The sequence below is a fragment of the Mercenaria mercenaria genome, chromosome 6, assembly GCF_021730395.1.
Source record: "Mercenaria mercenaria strain notata chromosome 6, MADL_Memer_1, whole genome shotgun sequence".
In the NCBI taxonomy this organism is placed as follows: Eukaryota; Metazoa; Mollusca; class Bivalvia; order Venerida; family Veneridae; genus Mercenaria; species Mercenaria mercenaria.
The window spans coordinates 19,097,811-19,118,977 of NC_069366.1; the positions used below are offsets into that span (position 1 = coordinate 19,097,811).

A 21,167-nucleotide genomic window follows, 5' to 3' on the forward strand; every position below is an offset into this window, starting at 1 on the left:
AAGAACGACCGAAGAGAATCCAGAGAGAGTGAGAGAGATGGGGTTGGGGAGAAAAATGTGTGTATGTCCACGGTAACTTTAATGTAGTAAAACACAGTGTTTGTAATTGTTACAGTCTGGTCAGGTTGCATTTAATCTTACAATTCGTGCAGCTTAGAAAATTGATGGCAAGTAATTAATACAATTTGTGGGTTTCTGGCTTAGAATGGGCCGTATGTTTACTACTCTTTCCTGTTTTACTTGCGAATGGACGTTTTATGACCTGTTAGGCGGAGCTCTCGTTATCAAATAATACAACTGAAAAGATAGTTCTATGGTACAAATAGGATTGTAACATTTCAGACTTCCCTTGCGTCATCAGTGGCGACAGAGTTCTCTTGATTGACCCTCAACAGTCTACAGAGAAGGTAAATGCTACCCTTGATCTTTGTGCTCTAGAAGATTATAGTGAAGAAGGACTAGATGCGGAAGCGTTTTGGAATGCCTTAGAGAATACGTTTGGCCTGTGTAAAAGTACGTTGAGAGAAGATGGTTTTCAAGGAACTCTGTTTTGGTTCCCGCTTCGTGAAAAGACTTCCGAACTATCAGAAACACTGTACAATGAGACAAAGGTAAACAATTTATTTGACTCCTTTAAACTGGAAGCTTCAAATATTTTGCTTTTTCTGAAGAATGTTGAACAAATATCATTGCATTTCCGAGACACTGAAACAGCAGTAGAAGAAAAACTTAAAACCGAAATAGAAGACCGGGATGGTACAGTAAGACAAACCCGGCTTGCGTTTAAAAAACATATAGAGGACGTGAATTCAACCCCTGAAAGCGCTGATGTACATTTAACTTTGCAAATGGTTATACATACGGCATCTGAAGACACAGTTAAAAGTCAAGAATGGCTGGTTGTTAACTACTTTATAAGAGAAAGTGCATCGGAAGGCTTCAGAGATTTGATACAAGACAGAAACCTAGGATACAGCCCATATGTTGGAGTAGCGACCCCGCTGCATGGAATGTCAGAAGAATTTGAGGGACATGTGTTTTGTTTTCTGCCATTGCCGAGAGAAGGTGAAAGATTGACAGGGTTACCAGTGCACGTGAATGGATTCTTCGCGCTTAGCCAGAATAGGCACCATATGAAGTGGGAGACCGAAGAACAGGAAGGAAAGCAAATAGATGACAAGTCTATTTTGTGGAACAAAGCTTTAATTGAAGAAGCTCTTCCGAAAGCCTATGAAATGTTAGTATTAGAAGCTATCAAAATTGCAGAGAAGAATTTAAACGAAGAAGCGTTTGTAACAGCCGTATACAACACGATGCCTGTATGCCAAAACTCAACAAGAAAAACGCACAAAAGGTGGATGGTGCTCGAAAATAAACTTTATGAAAAGCTCGAAAATAGAAATATAGTTTATGCGGCGCAGACAAACGAGTGGATTGTATTAAACAAAGCAATCTTTTCAATGTTTAGGACATTGCCCGGGAATGAAATTGGTACTTCAATGCAGGAGGCCATCACTAAATGCTTGCACAAAATTGGCCTTAAATACGCCAAAGTGCCAAACTCATTGTTTGACACAATGCAGATGCATTTTCCATACATAAGGGACCTAACTCCGTCGTCCTTAGTGGTTCATTTACAGGAACGAAACCAGTACAGAGAAATGACCTGTGAAGACAAAACACATATTTTGGCCTATTTGCTACTAGAGGAAGCCAATTCAGTAAATATTAGAAACCTAGAGCTTTTACCATTGGCCTCTAACCGTTGGACTGTATTCAATAAAACAAGTGATCCCGTATACCTGTGTACAGATGAAGCTGTGAAGATGTTTCCGCGCTTGGAGGACAAACTTGTGATGGAATCAAGAAAGCTTGGAGTGCCACTGTCGGAGAACATTGAAAGCATATGCAAATCAGGTAAATTTATTCTTAAATTTTATTCAAGTTGATTTAAAGTTTGCATACCGCTTTAAAAACGTTTCTTTTTATACCCTCAATATATCTATTTGCGCAAGACATCTATTCGTCTGTTGTCTGTTAGCAATTTTGATTTAGTTCAGTAACTTTAGTATATTTCGATCTATGATCCTCATACTTGGTATGTTCATGGAGTGTTCATGACCCTTATTGATTTTGAGATCGGCGGGTTTAAGTGCAAGGTCACAATGACTGTTTGACATCATAACACTCGATAACTAAGACGGCTTTGACCTACGATGTTCAAACGTAATATCTACATTGCTCATGGGCATTACATCATTTACCTAAATTGTGAGGGCTGTGGGTCAAAGGTCAGTGTCACAGTGACTGTTAACAAACAATAGTCTCCACTTAATATATTGAAAACCAAAGATCCTCAAACTTTGCAAGTGTATTGCCTATGGGCGGTGCATACGCTTCACTGTTATTGTCAGTAGTCAAATGTCCAGGTCACAGTGACTGTTAATACAAAAACAATTTCCGTACACTATCTTGTGAATACATTGACCTACGACCTTCAGTCTGGTAGGGACATTTCGCATAAGTCGTGAATCACTCCCTTTGACTCTAAAATTAGTTGGTCTCAGGTCAAGGTCAAAGTGACTGTAAAAAAATAAACCATTTCCCATGAATATCACTAGAGCCCGAATGAATTAGGATATTTTACTTGCCAGGCACATAACACATAGGTAGTGCATGCTTCTTTTTGACTTCAAGGGAATTAATGCTCAAGGTCACGCTGACTGTTGGTACAGTTACCGTTTCCTTTCAGCATTTAGAAAGCAATTTGACCTATGGCCCTGAACTTAAAGGCACATTGTAAGTCGGCGGTAGTTGAACCTTTTTGATTTTCAAGCCAGCGATTCATAGAAATATGTCAAAACGACTGTTAGCACAAAAACCGTCTCTGCTGAGTATTGGGGTAATTGTGCAAGCACATTGTAGTGAATTACACCATCTGATCTTTAAGTCATTTATTCTAAAGTGTAGATTACAATGACCGGTAGTTAAAAGAACAATCACCGTAAACTGTCTTTGATTTTGAGATCTCTTAGTCAAAGGACATTGTTAATTCCATGCGGAGTGATCAGATGAACCAATTAAGTGATGATGCTGGTCATCCTAATTGTTTTTGCAGTTGAATATCCGCTTTCGAATACCTTTAGCTATAATTCTCAGATTCGGTAGGCACATTCCTTTGGGCATATTATGCTCCGCACTGTTGTGTTTTTGTTTATATAAAGTTTGCAATAACCATTTTCTGAACATCGAAGAAATATAATGGATATACGTCTCCCCATATTTACATTGGGTTTTGTCCGTCAGCCGATCAGTCCGATACAAAATCATATTTGCTCTGTATATTTTTACATCTTGAATAAATACTTTAATACAACAAGATTTATACGAGGAGCATTTGAAAAATAGTGGCAACCTCTTCTTCCCAGGGGTCAATAAATGCGATATCCAGCGTGCACAAATCTTACGCAGGCTTAGCCGTTCTTTTAAAATCAGAAAAACCGCTGACGAATTAAGGCTCGAATTATCTGCTGCACTGTACATGTTTCTCGATTATTACTTTCACAGCATCCATGTCTTTGACAGACACAGTAGTCAGAGGGCGCCCAGGACGGGCCTCAGCTTTGGTGTTGGTTCTCCCCACTTTTAAGAGAGATACCAATCGGGCAATAGTACGGTATGACAGCGCACTGTCCCCGTACACCTTTTCCAAGACGGCTTAAATTTCGGATGCTCCGATGCCAAACAGTCCACGTATGTTACAGTACGCCCTCTGCTCTTCGCAAAAATTGCAGCTAGATTCAGCCATTTTTTCCAGTCAGCTAGTATAATATACTGCAGCATGTATTTCAGCTGCTTAATACAGCTAATTGAGATTTTGCACGTGAATTGAGTGCCATTTTCAGTCAGTTGGACAGAAAAATCAATACTCTTTCCATTGATATGCCACACTTGTGCGTGTACGTGCAAATGGTGAAAGTACTGCACTGTTGCCACTACTTTTCAAATGCTCCTCGTAGTTACTACTCACTTTATTTCCACAATTAGACTACATTATACATCAACTATCCGCTATATTGGTGCAAGATCAAGGTTATACGATTAAATTAAAATGTAGGATGTTGTATATCATGACCGTTTGGCACGATTCTACAAGGAATACACCCTGTATTAGTTCATTTAATAATCCACATCAAAATGTTCAATCAGACATCATAAAAATCTTCAAACATCATGGAAATGATAAATCAAAACTTATTTATACATATTCAGATATATATAATCAGGCTGTATATCTATAAAAAAGGTCAAATCAAGGGAAAAGCTTGTGAACACTCTAGATACCACATTTATGATATCTTTATAAAACTTGGTCAGAATGTTAATTCATGATCTTTAGGTCCAGTTGCAATCTGGGTCATGTGCGGTTAAAAACTAGGTCAGTCACAATTTCTACTTGATCTTAATAAAATTTTGTCGAAATGTTTGTTTTTATGAAATTTAGGCCAACTTAATTCCCAACTTATCAAGGGTTAAAATTAAGTCAGATGAGCCATACAAGGCCTTCAGGGCCCTCTTGTTGAAAGACAGATGGATGTTCAAATATATTGTTTAATTGCTACAAATTATCACCACAACAATGGGATGTAACATTTAATCATCTATTGATGAAATAAATATTAAGGAAACATTTCTAGTTTGTTTGAAAGCTATAATATACAAACTATTATCCAGAGACATACCAGATACAGAGGCTGAACGTTGAGTGTGCAAAGACTCTGCTGAAGCAAACAATAGTTAACCACATTGGATCCGATACGAATGTTCGTTTGACCAGGAATTCAAGCCTGACAGGTCAATGGTTAGAAAACGTTTGGCATGTGCTCATAGACAAAAATATGGTAAAGTATTTCAAAGATATTCCTCTAGTTCCTATATTGATGCAAGGAAGCTGGATTGATCCACATATTATAGAACTAGTGAGACTTTCAGAGTTCATTATTGTAAAGGAATCAGAAGACTCTGTCCTTGAAGACGGATTATGTAACTGTCTACTTGCGATGAAAGTAAAGGTATTGCCAAGCCTTCCAGAGTGGATCCGTTTTGAATCCATCCAAGAATTTGTTTATCGGCCGACAAAAGAAAGCCTTGCTTCCCTGTTAGGCGCAGTGTACAAAAAGACGGGAGATATTGCTGTATCAGAGTTTAATATAGTAAGCCAAGTTAACAGCCAAATAAGGGAAGCACTGACCCAGTTTGCATCTACCCTCGCTTACATAGACAAAGATGTAGTGAAATTGCTCCGAAAGCTGAGATTGTTTAGAGCCGTGCATACCATAGACGACAAAGGTCAATATACTGCTATAGCCGATGTGCCTCGATATATACATGAGGATATAAACTTCCCTCCCGGAGTTGAATTGCCATTCAACTGCATAAAGCTGAGCAGTTCTGACTATAACATTATAAAGCATCTGGGAGCGGAGAATATTTCGACAGAATCCCTTGTTCTGAGTACCATCCAAAACTTACTTTTGCATAAAAAACATGATCAGATCTCAATGTTCATGAAATATTTTATGGAAAACTTCAATTTATTTGAAGCCAATACCGCCATATGTGATAATGCTTCACATTTACCTTTTTTAAAAGTAGGGACAGAACTTCACAAACCTTCGGATCTTTTTGATCCCTCCAGTTCATCACTACAAAGATTACTAATTGGAGAATCGCTGTTTCCGGAAAACCCATGTGAATACAACAACGACGAAATTCGGACGTTAATAAGGCTTGGTATCAAAGGAAAAGACAAAATAGATGCTTCTATTATGCTACAAGTTGCAAATACACTTGGTAGTTGGTCCAAAGATGATCAAAAATCCTATGATTTGACAAGGAAGGCTGTCGAATTTCTGGAAAATTTAGTTCACCATCCTAACTTGTTAGATAACTTTTGCAACGGAACAACTACTCTGGGGAATGCTTTAATGTCAGTTACCTGTATCCCAGTCATACAGAATTCACCTGTAGATTACCCTGAAGGTTTGCCGTGGTTTTCAAAGAGAGTGAAGATTTGTAAACCAGAAGAAGCGAAAGTTGTAGAATGGAGTCTTTTAGCAGGAGCTACAGTACCAATGGTTGATTGTGCTTCAGACAAAATAGTTCATATGTTCAAGTGGAATGTTGCTCCAAAGATGGATATTGTTTTGCAACAGTTGGCCTTTATTCGTCAACATTACAATGTCCAAAACAAACCAGATTATATGCGTGCAGTCCAGAGAATATACAAACACCTGAATCAATTTAGAGATGAAGTTTCTAAATTTCGGAATACACTGGAAAACAATGCAGTGGTATGGACTGGTTTTGGCTTTGAATTACCCAGGAATGTCATTGTTACAAAACGAGAACAAGATTTGGATCTGAAGCCATACTATTGTAATTTACCTGAAGAAATCCGGGATATGGACGACTTGTTTCTGCATTTAGGATGTCGTCCTGAAGAAAACAATGATATTTTATTAAGTGTTTTGCACAGCATTAAGTTGAAGTATGAATCTTCTACTGAATCATGCGAATCTTCTTTGTCGAAAGACTCAAATATTGTACTTGAAATTTTAAAAGTACTTGCCTCAAGACGGAGAGATGGAAGTCTTGACATTGATGATACAAAACTGCTCATGTTAGTGGAAAGCCAATCGTTAGAAAAACTTTCTTTACAATATATTTCGGACTGTATATTTGATGATGATCAGGACGAACTTGATCAAGAGGAACAGAAAATATTTTATATTGTCAATGAGGTTGTACCAGTATCTGTTGCTAGAGATCTCGGGGTTAAGTCTATAAAGAGGAAAACAATTTTAGGGGCGGCTGAAGAGTTCAGCTTTGAAGAATGGGGACAACATGAGTCACTTACAACTAGAATTAATACGTTGCTCAGAGACGGATACAAAGATGGTTTATCAGTTCCAAAAGAGGTTGTTCAGAATGCGGATGATGCAGGTGCAACTGTCGTAAAATTTCTTTACGACGAAAGACATAATAGTGACGCAAAGAAGAAGGAGAAACTGTTTAGTTCAGATTTAAGAGAATGCCAAGGTCCTGCTCTATGGGTGTATAATGATTCTCAGTTCACAGAACAGGATCTAGAGAATATTACAAAATTAAACGGTGCGACAAAAGCTGATTATCAAGACAAGATTGGAAAATTTGGACTGGGATTTTGTTCTGTCTACAACCTTACGGACGTTCCTAGTTTCATCTCCGGGAAAGACATGGTCATGTTCGACCCACATGAGACGTATTTAGAGGAGGCAAGGCAGACACGCGGAACAGGACTGCGGGTCAGATTATCAAAACGAAATTTGATACGACGGAATATTGACCAGTTCAAACCTTACAGTTCTGTTTTTGGTTGTAATTTATTGGAACCAAATTTTACCGACTTCAGTGGTACTTTGTTTAGGCTGCCATTGCGAACAGAAGATCAAGCAGTAAAAAGCAAACTTTGTGACGAAGCATACACGAAAGAAGAAGTGTCGGCTCTCTTAAGTAAATTTGTAGAAAATGCTGGAAATATACTTTTATTTACACAGAATGTGAAGACTTTACAGATTTATCACCTTTCGAGAGATCAAACAGATCCTTCTAGGGCAAAGCTTCTCTTCAACATTGACAAACATATTGAACAAAACTCCCACGATGAAACTGCTAGATATGCACAGAGCATCTTGAAACGTATACCTTCTATTCTTAAAAATAACAAGGACTTTACTGAAATCCAGCACGTTGAAATTAGTCAACAACTGTTTGAAAGCTCATTTCTGAAAACTAGATCTAAAGTGTCAAATTCAGTATCAGTTGAAACAAAATGGATAGTTTCATGGGCTCTAGGTAAAAATGAGTCTCTCAGGCTTTCAAAAAAGATATCGGAAAAGGGAGCAGTGCCACTGTCTGCTGTTGCTGTACCAATGAGAGATAAAGACAATACAATACCTCTGACGCTGGATGATGTTCCGATTGGCTTTTACAACAAAGGACATTTATTTTGTTTCCTACCACTTCCAATCACGACAGATTTACCAGTACATGTAAATGGCTGTTTCAGTGTTACTTCAGACAGAAGAGGTCTTTCATGCTTAACAGAAGATGACAAAAAGAAAGGGGATAATTATATGTGGAACCAGGCGTTAATGGAAGATTCCTTAGTTCAAAGTTACGTAGAGCTATTGATGTTCCTATCAACAAGATGTTCTGACAGTTATAGCTACCATTCACTTTGGCCTTTAGTTGGATCTGATGATGTCCAGGTGTTCAAAGGAAGCTTTTACAAAACCCTCATTTTGGATAAACCAAAGTTATTTCGAGGAGCACAAGGCTGGCTTTCGGTGGATGAAGTTGTCTTTTTAGACCCAGCTATTCGATGCAATGATATTATTGGAGACACAGCTTTTGACCTTGTGTCCTCCATGCCAATCAGACCAGGTAAAAATATTGTTGAAATACCACACCATGTCTTACTAGCATTGCAAGATTGTAAATGTGACAGCAAAACAATTGTTTCAGAAGCGATGATAAAAGAAGAAGAACTGATAGTACATTTCTTGACAACATTAGACTCTGTGTTTTGGCAACACCAGTTAGACGAAAGGAACAAATTGATATTGTACGCGTTAAACATGGATAGTAAGAAGGTATTCACAAAGTTACAGGAGACGAGATGTATACCTTCTGAACCAAACAATGTTCTCTGCAGGCCAAATGAACTTATCAATCCTAAGTCAGATATAGCCGATATGTTTGATGTGGTTGACGGGCGATTTCCGTTAAAGGCAGGCGGATTCTGTGAGAGCAAAGTGATTGTACAACTGATTAACCTTGGTATGAGTGATAAGTTTCTTCCAAACGACATGTTACTACAAAAATGCAAATCAGTCGAGGAATTATGTACAGTATGCGGGAGCTGTGCTAAACAAAGATGTGTCAGAATTCTCAAATATTGTGGAAAATGGGAAGTGATAAAATATTTAGAAAAAGATATTAACACATTAAACAAGCTAAAACATAATCTGTTATTGCCTGTTCTACCGTATCCAAGCGGCTGGAAATTTTCATGGAAAGGAAACAGTTTAGAAGAACACACATCAAACGCGAACTGTGGAAATCATCAGTACGACGTAGAAACTTGTGTAAGATTTGAAAAGCCAATTAACTTGTTCAGGGAATCGTTTCACAACTGCATTGGCAGTGTAAGTAGCTTTGTGAATGAAAAGTATTTGAAAAAGAAATATTCCGTGCCCGAACGTTTGTTTATAGCACTAGGTGTAAAGAGCGAGCTAACGGTAGAGCTACTTCTGCAGCAGCTGATACTATTGTCTGATGAGTATGTTAGTTCAGAGCAGCAGTTTAGCAATTTGGAGGCGATATCAAAATCAGTTTATGAAAGGCTTGCGCAGCTTACTGGAGATAAATCTGAAGAAGAAATTTCAAAAATGCAATGTTTTCTGAACTCAAGAGAGAAAGCGCTTATAGTTATCGGTAAAGAACTTGTCATGCCATGTAAAGTAGCATTTAAGGTGAAAACAGAGTGCTCGCCAGAATTGTATTGTCTAAGAGAATTCGACTACAAGAAAAAAAAGGTGTTTAAAGCACTTGGAGTGAAAGACATGTTTTCTGTTGACTATCTTCTTTCGGTATTACTGCGATTGTACAAGACATGTTTCCAGCATATATGCACGGATATAGACTTGGCCACAAGTTTGCTGCTTAACTTGTGCGAAAGTATGAAATTGGAAGGAGTCACTTATAATGATTTGAAAGAAAGTGCAGCAAATATTGCTGCACCAGATTCGGACGGGGTTCTTAGACCAACAAGCGAACTAGTAATAGAAGATCCAGCTTACAAGTCATCTGCTACACTTCACATCTTGCATGGAAACATCCCGCCAGATACAGGAAGAGCACTAGGTGTTAAGTCGAAACAAAGGAAAATAGTAGAATTCTTTTCAAGCGGATTCTTTGTTCCATTTGGACAGAACGAGAGTTTAGTAACAAGATTGACTGGCATATTACAAGATTATCCATGTGATTCAAGTATCATGAAAGAATTAATTCAGAATGCTGATGATGCGGGAGCAACAGAAATATATTTTATTAAGAATTACGCAAATCATTCTACAAAGAAGATATTTGGAAAGGAGGGACTCCAAGGCCCTTCTCTGTGTATATTTAACGATAGCTATTTCACTGAAGAAGATTTTCATGGCATCAGAAACCTTGGTATTGGGAGTAAGCGTGAGGACCCATTAAAAACTGGTCAATATGGCATTGGATTCAATGCTGTGTACCATTTGACTGACGTACCATCTTTTCTCACTAAAGGCCCAGGACTAGGAAAAGGTGGTCAGTTGTGTATATTTGATCCCATGATGGAGTATTTGGAGGGTCATATAACAAATGAAAATCCAGGTATTAAATGTGACGCTGAACTTATGGAAGAATCGTTTCCAGATATGTTACATGGTTATCCTGTTATATCAAATATCGAAACTTCTGGAAAGGGTACTATATTCAGACTACCCTTGAGGCAGTCCAGGTCAGATATTAGTAACAATGTTGTTTCAGTTGAAAGAATGGATGAACTGATTGAGACTTTTAAAAAAGATATGTTTGAAAGTCTGCTTTTTTTGAAAAGTATCAAGTGTATAAAAGTTTTAAACAACACAAACGGGAACATGATTGAAGAATTTTCTGTAGGGACAAAACTTTCAGAGAAAGATGATATCACACGTAAGAAATACTTTTCCAGCGTCAAGGAAGTGGTTAAAGCCAATATTGATAACCGACATCTGAACCTTTGCATGCAGCCAATAGAATCATCGTACAGAATTGAAATCGAAGATACGACAGGCAGGAAAGAGCGATGGTTGATTGTAAATAGGTTTGGAATTAAAAGGACAGACGAAAAATATTCTGCTGTCATATCTGCTTTGAAAGGAAAAGACATTGGTCTTATGCCAGTAGCATCTGTAGCTTTACTTTGGCCTAAAGACGACTGGAAGAACTGTTTGGACAGACAAAGCCATCAGACTCACGGGAAAGAAGACGTCAGAAAAGCGTTCTGTTTTCTCCCTCTTCCTTTACCAACAGGATTACCACTTCATGTGAATGGTCATTTCGCACTAGATAAGGCCAGGACCAAGCTGTGGAACGAAGGAATAAGAAAAAATTGGAACGAATTTGTGATAGAAGAATTGTTAAGCAGAACATATATATCAGCTATACAGTTCTTCAAAAAAGAATTTGTTTTCCAACATTTACATGTGTTAGACAAAAAGATCAGGTCAGCAGCGTTTGAAAAGTATCATGAACATTTTCCACACTGGGAGAAGGCAACAGACTCATACTGGAAATCTCTTGTCGGCAATTTTTATCGAATAGTTATTGGAGAAGAGTTTGAGATATTCCCCTCCATTCGTGCTGCTAAAGTACATACCGGTAGTGATCGACCTACTGGAGATGTACAAGAAGTTCAACTGGATTGGGTATCGCTTTCCAAATCAGAGAACGATTTTAGGGGCACGTTCAATGTAATTAGGCCTGAAAAGTCATTTTACATAGAATATGCGAAGTCCGTTGAAACTACAGTTAAGAAAATGGGTATGAAAGTAATTGAAACACCTCTATGGGTGAGCCATTCAATTAGAACGTCTGGCATTGAATATATTCCAGCGAGCACTCCAGAATCGGTCATTAAGTTTATAAAAACATTTGCTGACGGCAATGAGAGTGCCTGTCAGCTTGGAGGAATAAATGTTTCTTTGGCAGAAACAGCGATATCTGATCTAACAGCTCTGCAAAGCATGCTTTGGTATGTTACAAAAGATAAGTTATTCAAAGAGAAAGTCGAAGGTCTGCCTTTGTGTCTTGCTAACAATGGTCTGCTGCAAATTTTCTGTAAGCATACCCCAAAGTTTTGTTCGGATATGTGTGAGGTTTTTACAGGATCAGCTGATCAGTTTATACATTCTCAATTGGTGCATCTGGTAGACCTAAAAGGGTACCATGAAGCAGGGGTAATAAAATTCTTCGAAGTGACAGATTTAGTTTCACACTTAGCTGGAACATTTGATCCGAGAATTTTGGCAACTGGAAGTCACGTGATGTGGAATAAGCAGTCTGGTATTCCTATAAAACCCGATATCCTGAAAAAGATATTTCAATTCATATATAACAAGTCATTGAATGTGGATACAAAACAAATCAATCACAATGTGTTTCAAAGTAACGTTCGAAAGTTGAATACTTGGTCATTGATGCCGTCGTGTTACGGCTATGGGTCTGAGAGTACATTTGAGATTGTGCCTGTTTGCCAAACATCTCATCTTTTTCACAAAAGTTATGGAAACGATGACCTGTGCAAAATAATAGAAAAGTTCAACATTCCCCACCTCGATACATCAGCGTTTCCAGAAAATGGAAAACACTTGACATACGCACTACAAAAACTATTGCCTTCAACTGAACTTCCAGTAGAATTGCTAGAGTGTTTGTTTTATTACAAAACAAGAATTCAGGCAAGTACATTAACCCGGGAAGAAAGTATTGCAGTGCTGAGTTACTTTAATGATAAAATAAATCAGATGAAGCAAAAACGTAATGAAACTGATTTACGGAACATGCTTAAAAACCTCCCTCTCTATGTGTCTCATCAGGGGGGAATTTTAAGCATCGAAGGATATAGTGACATCGTGGTATTGCCGTTTGGAATCCCTACAGCGGGAATTCATGTATGGGCACAGGCAACCGGCATATTACTTCTAAGAGACACGGAAAAACTGCTGAAATTATATCAGTTGTTAAATCTTCCTAGAAAGACGAACCTGGAAGTATATGTTGAGAAAATCTTACCACATTTCCATAACCTTCCAAGGAACACGTGGATTACGCATATCAAGTATATGAAGGAGAGACTATTGAGAACATCTTTTCACCAGAAACTTGATGAGAAGCAGTGTTATCTTGTGGAGCAACTAAAAGGTTTAGCGTTTGTCAAAGTCTTTGAAACAGACAAAAGGGTAAACGAGCTTTATGATCATTATCATCCAGTTTTCACATGTATGCTGACTGAAGACTGCTTTCTGCCACAAGAATACAGAGAGTATTCCTGGACCGAATTTATGGAACTTTTGGGACTTATAAAGGAGCCCACCGACGAAATGTTGATACGTTTTGTACATAGTTTGGAAGCTAAAATCAATAACCCTATTAACGATGTGACTGTGAAACAGTCTAGGGCACTGATTGATTGTCTTTTTAACGGAGAATGGGCAGATCAAACCTTGACACGAATAAAAGGTGTACGATTTGTTGTACCATATAAAGTTGATTTGGAAAGACTGAATATAGCCAGTCAGCCTGGTAAAGGAGATATACTTATTTGCTTGTCTGGGGCAGTATCGTCCGTACACGCTGATTATTGTTGGTCTAGTCTTAATCTCCTTTTGCGTGTTCCGACTTCAACAGAAATGTTACAAAGTCTTGGCATATATGAATATCCACCTATCGACACTGTTGTTCAGCATTGTCAGAACGTGACTGGTATCTTTAAAAAAGAACTAGATAAACAAATACCTGGCGTTCGTCCTTGCTTCGTAAAAAAACAAATGGAATTACTTTATGAAGTGTTACTTAAACACTTCCATCCTACAATGCAAAGGAAATTTCAAGTCACTCCTTTAGTTTTCCATCCGGAGGATAAAAAGATGCTGCAAGTCAAACAAATTGTTATCAGCCTTTCAGAAGACGAAGAAGTTAGACCGTTTTTATACAAACTGCCGAACTGTTTCGGACCGTTCGAGGACTTATTCGTAAAGCTTGGCTCTCATGACCGAGTGCTTTGTTCCCATTACTCAGTGGTTTTAGAGACAATCAAAGGGCAATTTGGAAATGGACCATTGCCTCCTAATCAGCTACTGTGTGTCAAAAGAGCTCTTGAAAATATTGTTAAGCGCATAGAACAAGAATCGAATCCTCTTCAGGATGTAAACTCATTGTATATTCCAAATCGGAATCAAGTTCTTGTAAGCTCAAAATCATTGACTGTTTCAAACAATGCTGATGTGGAAGAACGACTGGACGGAAAAATAGAAATCCAGTTTTTCTTAGGATTCAGAGAAATGGACATTGCATTTGTTTCCGACCCGGTATTGCCATTTCAAAAGTGTCCAGAAAACTTGAAACCAGATATATTGACAGAGGTGGTCAGGGAACAAGTTTTGATCAATGATATAGAGCGGAAAGAGTCTCTACTAGCTCAGAGAATTGAGGTATCCTTTAGATCCCCCCTTTTTGTAGAAGGAATTCTGCGACTTGTAAAACATCAAATGAAATTAAATGGAAGAAATTTCAGTCGTGATATTGAAAAGTCGTTCATGCTAAGTCTTACAAATATAAGAATTTCAAAAGTGTCTGGACTCAAAACGTTCCTGACATATAAGGGAAATAAAGTTGATGGTACTGATCGAATTGCCTCTTGCTTCATTCAGTCACGTGCTGTAAATCACGACGATGACGAAACCAAAGAACATGAGTTATTTTTTCAAATGGATGCGGAACATGATCTTTTAATTCAGTTGATAGAAGAAGAAAATGGACTTGTGAAATTAGTAGACACATGTACCGAGGACATACTTGAAAAACAATTATCACAGAATATCCCTTCGGTCCTTCGTTTGCTCGAAAAGCCTGCAGAAATAAAACAAAAACTAGATCGATTAAGAATTGATGCTTATGACCTTCCACAGGCTTTTACTATGTCAGTTTTTCCTAAACCAGGAACTTATGTTGAGGACAAGTTTCACCCATTTTTAGAGCAAAGCATTTCACCGATTAAGACGCACGAATTCATGTATGTTGCTCTTGAAATTGAAGACGCCGATGATTCCGGTGACCCTGTTTATATATATGCTAATGTAACAAGCGAAAACATGAGAGGTCCAGGGCAGTCTGTTTTAAGTATTACATACAAAGTTGACGTTGGATACCGCAGTGATGGATTTATAACTGTACCGATATATCGTCTGTATAGATTTAAACCCAAACAGCCAGAGGAAATAAATGCATTAGTGGTTTATGACATTGAACCTATAGGATCTGTTCCTATTGATGAAAATTTCCGTCGTGTAAGGCAAATGCTGATTGAAGCATGGTCTTTGAATGCAACGGAGCGAAAGAGAATAATACGTCGTTGTTTAACTAGATGGCATCCAGATAGAAACATGGATCATCGGGAATATGCTCAACGGCTCTTCAACTATATAAATGAAATTGTGGTAAAACTAGAAAACAATGAGATAATTGATGACACTTTTTCGCATGACACGGGGAAAATGCCGCCAGATATGTCCCGCTCATCATTTGGGTCGGCAAGCTCCGCTACTTACGACAGAGGTTGTAGGTATGCTGCAGCATTTCATAACAACATGCGCGACTATAACAGGTCGACACGAACAGGGAACTTTGCACATCATCAAGCAGAAAAAGCAGTTGTGCGTCATGTTGGTGAAGCAAAAAGGTGGCACCGGCAAGCAGTACATGATTTTAAAGCTGCCGTGAGTAATGTTAACACTGGAGAGAAAGATCAGAGTTTTAACTGGGTGTGTTACAAGTGTCATCAGGTAAGCTTTGTTTTGTGACATAAATCTGAACACATGATTTGCACCTCCATAAATGTTCATACAGCATTTACGCAATTGCATTTCTATCTTATTCATAGATACTTCCTACGATTTCTTGTCCTTTATGTTTTATTTTGATCGTTTTAAGTAGATTGAATAGATATTTTTGTTTGCAATTTACTAAAACAACGACAAAGGTTCATTAGGAATAGCTCTTCTATAACCCTTTTATAATTATTTCCGTACTGGCTTTAAAGATGTATTAAAATATTGCATAAAAGAGATATTGTGATTATGATTATTCATTATTTGCGGCATATAATTTGAGAAACAACCCAATAAGCTTTCCAAAAGTAAATATGGCTAGCCTTTTATAAAGCTAGAATACGTCTTTCTTTGATCTTTGTATAAATTTCTTTCTTTTCCGTCTCACCAACAGTTTTTCCTTTCTTGTTTCTTTCCGCGTCATTAGGCACATTTTGACAATAATCTGGTTCCCTGTCCTGTTGTTGTTTCTGTCAAAGATGGCGAATTATGGAGGACAATATCTCCTCTGAAAGATTTGTTTCTATAATTTACTTTTCAGTTAGCCATTTGCCTTTTATTTTTCGCTGTGTGTCGTCGCAGGCTTTATCTTTGTAATTGAGAGATAAACGCTTTTCTAAATGTTCAAACAGTTAACTTGTTTTTAGCTCACCTGTCACAAAGTGACAATGTGAGTTTTTGTAATCACGCGGCGTCCGTCGTCCGTGCGTGCGTGTGTCCGTAAACCTTTGCTTGTGACCACTCTGGCGGTCACATTTTTCATTGGATCTTTATGAAAAGTGGTCAGAATGTTCACCTTGATGATATCTAGGTCAAGTTCGAAACTGGGTCAACTGCGGTCAAAAACTAGGTCAGTAGGTCTAAAATGTGGACAGGTGAGCGATTCAGGACCAACATGGTCCTCTTGTTATAGTACAATCCTATACGAATGCCGTCTCGTCAACTTTTAATAAAATATGCACAGATCTTTTTTTGCTAAATTTTACATCATACTTAAATCAAACCAGCAAATATACATTAATATGAGTTGAAAACATTGTCCTTTTCACAACCAATACTAACTGGGTCAGCTGCGGACAAAGACTAGGTCAGTAGGTCTAAAAATAGAAAAACCTTGTGACCTCTCTAGAGGCCATATTTTTCAATGAATCTTCATGAAAATTGGTCAGAATGTTCACCTTGATGATATCTAGGTCAAGTTTGAAACTGGGTCACGTACGATCAAAAGCTAGGTCAGTAGGTCTAAAAATAGAAAAACCTTGTGACCTAGGCCATATTTTTCATGGGATCTGTATGAAAGTTGGTCTGAATGTTTATCTTGATAATGTCTAGGTCAAATAGGTCTAAAAATAGAAAAACCTTTTGACCTCTCTAGAGGCGATATTTTTCAATGGATCTTCATGAAAATTGGTCACGTGCGGTCAAAAACTAGGTCAGTAGGTCTGAAAATAGAAAAACTTGTGACCTCTCTAGAGGCCATAGTTTTTATGAGATCTTCATGAATATTGGTGAGAATGTTCACCTTGATGATATCTAGGTTAAGTGAAAAACTTGGTCATGTGCCTTTAAAAACTAGGTCATTAGGTCAAATAATAGAAAAACCTTGTGACCTCTCTAGAGGCCATATTTTTCATGGATTTTCATGAAAATTTGTCAGAATGTTCACCTTGCTGATATCTATAATTCACGTTTTAAACTAGGTTACGTGCCGACAAAAAACTAGGTCAGTAGGTCAGATAATAGAAAAACCTTGTGACCTCTCTAGAGGCGATATTTTTCATGGGATCTGTATGAAAGTTAGTCTAAATATTCCTCTTGATGATATCTAGGTCAAGTTCGAAACTGGGTCATGTGCCATCCAAAACTATGTCAGTAGGTCTAAAAAAAGAAAAACCTTGTGACCTCCCTAGAGGCCATATTTTTCAATGAATCTTCATGAAAATTGTTCAGAATTTTCACCTTGATGATATCTAGGTCAAGTTCGAAACTGGTTTAACTGCGGTCCAAAACTAGGTCAGTAGGTCTCAAAATAGAAAAACCATGTGACCTCCCTAGAGGCCATATCTTTCAATGGATCTTCATGAAAATTGGTCAGAATGTTCACCTTGTTGATATCTAGGTCAAGTTTGAAACTGGGTCAACTGCGGTCAAAAACTAGGTCAGTAGGCCTAAAAATGTGGACAAGTGAGCGATTCAGGACCGACATGGTCCTCTTGTTATAGTACAATGTTATACGAATGCCGTCTCGTCAACTTTTAATAAAATATGCACATATCTTGTTTTGCTAAATTTTACATCATACTTAAGGTTTAGGAGTAATGTTTATATCAGTATACTGACACTTGTTTTGTAATTTTTGTAACGATAGCGTATATATTACTCTACAAAACAAGTGTCAGTATACTGATATAAACATTTAATTCCGGAAAAGGACTGCCTAAAGGGGCCCCACTTCCGGACAGTCAAACACCTTTAAAAACTCACCATTTTCAAGGAACTGTTACACATGTTCGTTTTGATGCATTTGCAATAGCGTGCGAGTGTTGAAATTTCACATAAATAGGTGGAACACAGTTTTCAGCAATTGTTTATTTTTATTTCTTTACAAATGGCATTCATTTTCAAAGGGGTACAACTTTTTCAGAATATTTTAAGTACGGGACAGTACGGCAGAACATGTAATGGTCAGGTAAAATATTGGTAACGATGTTGTTCGTTTATAAAATATTTCTGTGTTTTGGTGATATACTCCTAAACCTTAAATCAAACCAGCAAATATACATTAATATCAGTTGAAAACATTGTCCTTTTCACAACCAATACTAACGTTTTTTGTCATTTGTACTTAACACATCACACGTTATATATATTTAGGCATCAGAAAAAGCACTGAAAGCAGCATGGTTTGCAAAGAATGCAAATAGGGCAACCACACGAGAACATTCTCTAACAGCGATTGCAAGCGGTCTAGATGATGGAGCTTTTCTAGTTGAGGTTATAATCTATGTATTACGTTATTTCGTTTGTTTGGATTCCTGTTATTTAAAAAATGTCGAAGTGTAAGATTGAAAATGTATAACGCGGGATACAAATAACGGGAAAATATGGTTAAAAAATGGTTATTAGATTTATCTAAGATACCAGCTAAAGTACAAACATGTTCTGTCAAGAGAATATGTATCTTAAGTTTTATTAATTTTTTTTGACTCCTCTGTATTTGATGCTGATGATACAAGTAATGCAATATGATTTATCGGGTAAACTAATGTTAAACTTTGTCCTTTTAGGCTAGCAGTTTAGAAGGTATAACAGGAGATTACTCATGCATGCGATACCCAGACGCTGTTGCTGGACTCCATCAGATACCTTCGGAAGTGTTTGATCGTACGAAAGCCGAGCAGGCAATTGAAGTCACAAAGAGAATACTAGACATTGCATCAGATTTCATCGCATAGACTTGAAGAAATACTGTTTTATACTACATTACGAATATTACAACGTGACCTATATAGTTGTAAATATTGCCAATAATTTTGCATCCTAAATGAAGTTACATTGAACATCCGCCATGCACATTTGGATGAAAGCATAGATAAATAACCTTTTTGCATGCGGTAACTTTGCTTAATATTACATAGCATACAAGCGGCGTGTGTTTAACCTTTGTGTTAAATGTGTAATTATATATATAAATTGTAATTCATTGGAAGTACCGATTGTGCGGATGTCACAGGATGAGAAAAATGTGCAGTCTGTTCGGGGCTCTATTCCGACCAGGTTAACCGGCTGCAATATCTCCACTCTTCTAGTTATTAAGTTGTATACTTTGACATGGACAGCAAAGTTTCAGTAATATAAGATATATAACAGACGTTACTAAAGTAATGACGCGACGTAATTTTGACGTTATTTGTCTCAAAGGGGTATAATTAATATTGTTTTTTGATTATTTAGAATTTAACTGTCACTGTAGTCTGTTGAGGTTTGGTTTTTAAAGCATTTTATGAAATAATTTTCTTTCACTAGCTGAACTTAGCTGAAGTACTATCTAATTTCATTTTAAAAAATGGAACATTTGAATCTTTGGACCTTTATTACTGCAAATATCTATATGGTTACTTGGTGGAATTTGTCTAGTTGAAGGGTATTTTATTTGTTGTGCGTGAATAGTTCTTCTTCATCTTAATTTATCGCCAGTTTGGCCGATATAATATTCTTCACATCCGTTGCAGGTGATTACATACAGTAGATTTTTACATCACAGGACATATTTTCATTTACATAAAACGTTTTGCCGTTAAAGTTGTAGCAATTGCTTTCTTTTATATGTTTGCATAAACTACAGTTTGGTCTTTTGCAATTTGTAACAGTAAATTTTCCGCTTTTATCAGACTTTATTGTAAATCTAGCTTTTGTCAATAGTTTTTTAAGGTTTGGTGGTTGCCGTTTGCTTTTGATAAATTTTGAATTTGCGAGTACCTTTTTCATTTTGGTGTCTGACATTTTATAGGTAAATTATTTGTGATAATTGTATATAGTTTTTAGGGTTGAATGTAGACACGTAAGTATTGTGTTTTTATGTGGTTTGATTTGTGTTTTATGTAGTGTCTCTCTTGGAATTTTAGGTGTTTTGCTGATTCCATTTTGGATGAAAGTTTGAGGATAATTTCTGTTAAGAAGCGATGACATATTCTTGTAAGCGTATATTCCTAATGTTAGTATCTGAAGATCATCTTGGCATTCAAGGACATAACCTATGTAGCTGTCATGGGCTTGTTTGATATCGTTCCTAACAACAAGATTTTAAAAATTTATTTAATGTTGTATGACCTTTTGATTAGTGTTATATTTGACCGTTTGTAACATCTTATTTCGTTTTCTAATTGGCCTTGCAATGCTTCGGGCAATTAAAGCTATTATTACTTTGAATGTCAATAAACAAGATTTTTCTCAGTGTTCTAGTTATAGGCCCTCGAACTCACGTTTTTGTCTTCAACCTGCTGCTTCGGGCCAGTCAAGAAATCTCGGATCAATAAAAGGTTATGAAAACAAAGTTTACCAAGGTTATACTTTTTTTATAAAATACCTAGCTCCTCTTCTTATGATTGTCGATATTCTGATAGCTCCAAATCAAACCCAAGCTGTCCGTGTAAACTTTTTTTGAAATTCTAAGAAATATATTTAAATATGTTGCATTTTAGCGTCGACAAGCGGCAGCGTCAAGATGAAAAAGAGCATCCGCTACTCACGGATGAAACAACCACCGCTAATTAAACAGTTAAAAGGAATTCTGTCCGAATACCCGGATGGAGGTCAAATACTTAAGGTAATTGATAGAAAAATATAGAAGAAATTTACAAACTCATATTTGGATAATTTGCTATGGACTACAAGGGTTGTATAGACCAATATCTTAAGGTTTAAACTTTGAAAGGATTTATT

The 21,167-nt window shown here is 37.2% G+C and overlaps 1 protein-coding gene across 1 annotated transcript; it reads left to right on the plus strand.

The window, feature by feature from the left end:
- Positions 1–243: 243 nt before the first annotated feature.
- LOC128557626 (sacsin-like) lies at positions 244–20,446 on the plus strand. Its single transcript, XM_053545298.1, has 4 exons — positions 244–1,917; positions 4,735–15,680; positions 18,600–18,719; positions 19,013–20,446. The coding sequence occupies exons 1-4, from the start codon at positions 849–851 to the stop codon at positions 19,178–19,180; spliced, it is 12,303 nt and encodes a 4,100-aa protein (XP_053401273.1). The 5' UTR covers positions 244–848; the 3' UTR covers positions 19,181–20,446.
- Positions 20,447–21,167: the final 721 nt, after the last annotated feature.